Source organism: Cryptomeria japonica, chromosome 10 (assembly GCF_030272615.1).
Source record: "Cryptomeria japonica chromosome 10, Sugi_1.0, whole genome shotgun sequence".
NCBI classification, from domain to species: domain Eukaryota; kingdom Viridiplantae; phylum Streptophyta; class Pinopsida; order Cupressales; family Cupressaceae; genus Cryptomeria; species Cryptomeria japonica.
Genome location: NC_081414.1, coordinates 616,750,904 through 616,754,574, shown reverse-complemented (window position 1 = coordinate 616,754,574; position 3,671 = coordinate 616,750,904). Strand labels below are relative to the sequence as shown.

The 3,671-nt window shown below is 34.3% G+C and overlaps 1 protein-coding gene across 1 annotated transcript; it reads left to right on the top strand.

Annotated features, from left to right (window-relative positions):
* The first annotated feature begins 345 nt into the window (after window positions 1–345).
* LOC131029948 (ubiquitin carboxyl-terminal hydrolase 2-like) lies at window positions 346–1,251 on the top strand. The gene has a single exon (XM_057960634.2). It carries the CDS (start codon window positions 346–348, stop codon window positions 1,249–1,251), a length of 906 nt encoding a protein of 301 aa, XP_057816617.2.
* Window positions 1,252–3,671: the final 2,420 nt, after the last annotated feature.

Genomic DNA, 3,671 nt, shown 5'->3' with positions numbered 1-3,671 from the left:
ATGTTATTCATCAATGAGTATCTCATCTAATTTTATCTCGGGTGAAGGTAGTTTCAAATTAATGTGTCGGCATTTCAATTAAATCAATCCTCTCAACTCGGCCACTTCACTCTATTTATAATTGAAATCTGAATCTGTAATTTAGAACAACTCGCTGAATCTTTCTTGCCTCACCTCTCAAAAATCCACACTCAGTTCTTTATTTGCAAATAACTGTATTGTTAGGGATACAGACAGATTCTAAATCTGGTAACTTTCTTATCCATTTGCATTTGCCATTGGTTGAAGATGTCTTGGAGCTCAATCGAATGTGAACCAGGTGTTCTGACACAAGTCATTCAAGAAATGGAAGTGAAGGGAGTTCGAGTAGAGGAATTATATTCTCTAGACTTGCAATGCCTAAATGATCTTCTTCCCATTTATGGCCTAATCTTCCTCTCCAAGTTGAGATTAGCAGAGAATGACGAAAGACCTGTATTGGATCTCCAACAATGTAGTCCCAATCTCTTCTTTGCAAACCAGGAGCTCAACAATGGGTGTGCAACTCAGGCCATTATTTCCATTCTCATGAATTGCCCATCTGTGGAAATTGGCCCACAGCTCTCAAATTTAAAGCACTGCAGTAGAGATTTTCCACCTCTTCTCAAAGCTCTTTCTATCACCAATAACGATGCCATTCGGAATGCCCACAACAGATTTGCTAAAGAAGAGACTGAATCATCTATGTCTCAAGATGGTGTATATACTTTCATTAACTATGTAGCAGTTAATAACAGGATATATGAATTAGATGGGTTGAAGGAAGGGCCCATTTGTCTTGGAGGGTTTGATGGAGCTTCAGATAGCTTGGATTGGTTGAATGTTGTTCGGCCAATACTTGAAGAAAGAGTGGAGAAATATATGGAAAGAGGAATAGATTTTAGTGTGTTGGGTGTCGTAAAAGATTGGAAAGAAGAGTATGGTGCACGTTTGGAGTATCTTGAGAGGAGGAAAGAACAGGTTGTGAATGAATTGAGAGGGAAGATGGAAATAGGAAGCCTCGTAAGGATTTTGACAGAAACAAATTCTGAGATTGAAAGTGTCAAGCAGAAGATGTCCATGGAAGATGAGAAGAGGAAAAGGTGGAGGAGGGAGAATGAAATTAGGAAGCATAACTATGCACCATTTTTGTTCAATTTTGTTAAGGTTTTGTCTGACAAAGGTAAACTCAATGGTTTGATTAATGAAGCCAAGTCCGGGCAAAAGAAATGAAAGTTGTGTATCAATGGTGGAGCTGAAGCTTCCATTGATTGAATTGAATATGATTATTACTTGAAGATGATTTGAACATTTTTATTGAATTGTTAAATTAAATATTTCCTCTTTTTGTTTCTTGAAGATGACTAGAACATTTTTATTTAATGCTGAAGATTTTAACTTATTAATTTTAAATCTTAGATTGCCTTAAGCTTCACTCATGTACTTTCATTATCTACTCTTCAAGATGCGTAGGTGTATTTAAGGATGGATAGAGTTATATATATATATATGAATATGATTTATTAGTAAGATTAAAAAGAATGTGATATTATTTAATAATTATTAAATATATAAAAATTTATAATCAATTTTAATTTTTTTTAATCGATAAAATCTATTAGTCATAAGGAACCTTGTATTATTTCATATAATGTAGATCTTGTAATGCAAAAAAATTACTAAAAACAAATTTTGTAAAAAAAAAAATTTGTGCTAGAAAATACAACACATAATAGCATTGTAATATATTTACACATACATAATTGTCGTTAGATCACACATCTCTACACTTGATTACAACACCAAAAAACCCCCTCGTGATTTTTCAATCATGCAACAAGTTGAAATAATGCAACATGAACAATTGACAACCAATTAAAACAAGAGTGATAAAGATGAGAAATACAATGACTTGCCAATTTTTTATCAGTATATCAAAACCAAAATGTTCACCACTACAAGTTATCTAGCTAAATGCAGTAATTGATTGCACTATGTCACAAGATGTTTCTTGAGCATAGGTCACTCACCTCGATTCATAAAGATGTAGGGAATAGTGGCTATCTTATTACTTTTCTCCTCATTTTGATTTGTTGGACAAACACGACATGAATTCATAGACGTAGTTCATTAAGGAATCTCATGTGTGTAGTTCTTAAGGATGTCTACACAAAGGCCAAGCGTTGGTGCAAACAATAAAAGGTTGTTGCATGGCTCAAGAAAATTGGCACCCATAAGACATGATGAGGCAAGTAGCACACATTCATGACTAAGGCCTTAATAAATAAAAATTTCACATGAATGTAGATGTTTCATGAGTAGACACATGTCACAATATGATTTTTTCTCATTTACTCTTAGCACTTGAAGCAATAAAATATTATTTGTGCTAATGCACTAAGATGGAAAATTTTGGTAATGAAGGCTCGATGTAAAGGCAAAAATGAATTGCTTGCTTGGAAAACTACACCATGGAGAACAAAGATTACTTATAGCTAGTAGTAAATGGGTACTATAACAAGTGATATGGGTAAAACACATGGACAACAAAAAAATGCAGTCACATTTTATAACAATAAATATATCAAATACAATGATGCACACCATTGGGAGTGTTAGGGTTCAAGAGACTTAGTGCAATCCTTTGACAAGATAAAAAGATAACGTTTGAAATTTTGACATAACTAACTGAGATGGAAACATTAAAAAGAGCCCTTAACCACTTGAATCAAGGCAACATATCAATAAGCTCCAAGACAAGGGTTACCATGTTTTTTTAGGCAAGCTAAGACAACAAAATTTTAAATGGAAAGGCACAAAAATATAATGATTTGTAAAGGGTTAACACTACCCTCTAATATTATAAAGTAAATCTAATTGTTCATCAATATGTTGAGTTATCTGTTTGCTATTTTACATTTAAATTTTTGTACTTTATTTTCAAGTCATTCAAGAGCATTATGAAAAGTGAATCTTGCTTTGATTATTCAAGGGAGGAAGCATGTGACACTCTTCTTGATTTAACCATTAAAAGAATGTTCGTTTCTTATATATGAATATAATTGAACCACTAAAAGAATGTTCTTTTCATATATATATATATATATATATATATCATTAAAAAAAATGTATGTATATATATATTTAAGGTAAGTGTTATCATTATGGGGATAGAACCCTAAATAACTTTAAAAAGAAAAATACATAAAGTTTTCGAGCATCCAACTTAACAGCACTATGCTAGCTAGATGCAACTTTCAAATGACCAAACATTCCATACAAAAGAGAGCAAAAATCCACAGACAACTAAGCCAAATTACATATTTCCACTTAATGCTTGGTAAATCGCCGCCGCATATTCTCCAATACTAATGGCGTTGTTGGTGGACTGCTCAAGAAGCCACCACTCCGTAGCTTTAGTCAAGTTTCTGAATGGCGTCATTTTCCCATTGAACACCGTGTACCGGAACACTTCTCATGTGTTCTCCCCAAATACCTTCAGACGCTCGCGCTCCTCCAGCCACACTTCCCGCCATGCCAACTCCTGCCTGGTTTCGCTATCCACTGAACCACCACTGTCCTCTGCAGCTTCCTCATCGTCTTCCTCAGGTGCATCCTCTGGTTCCGAGGACAAGTACTCCTTGACCTGGAAA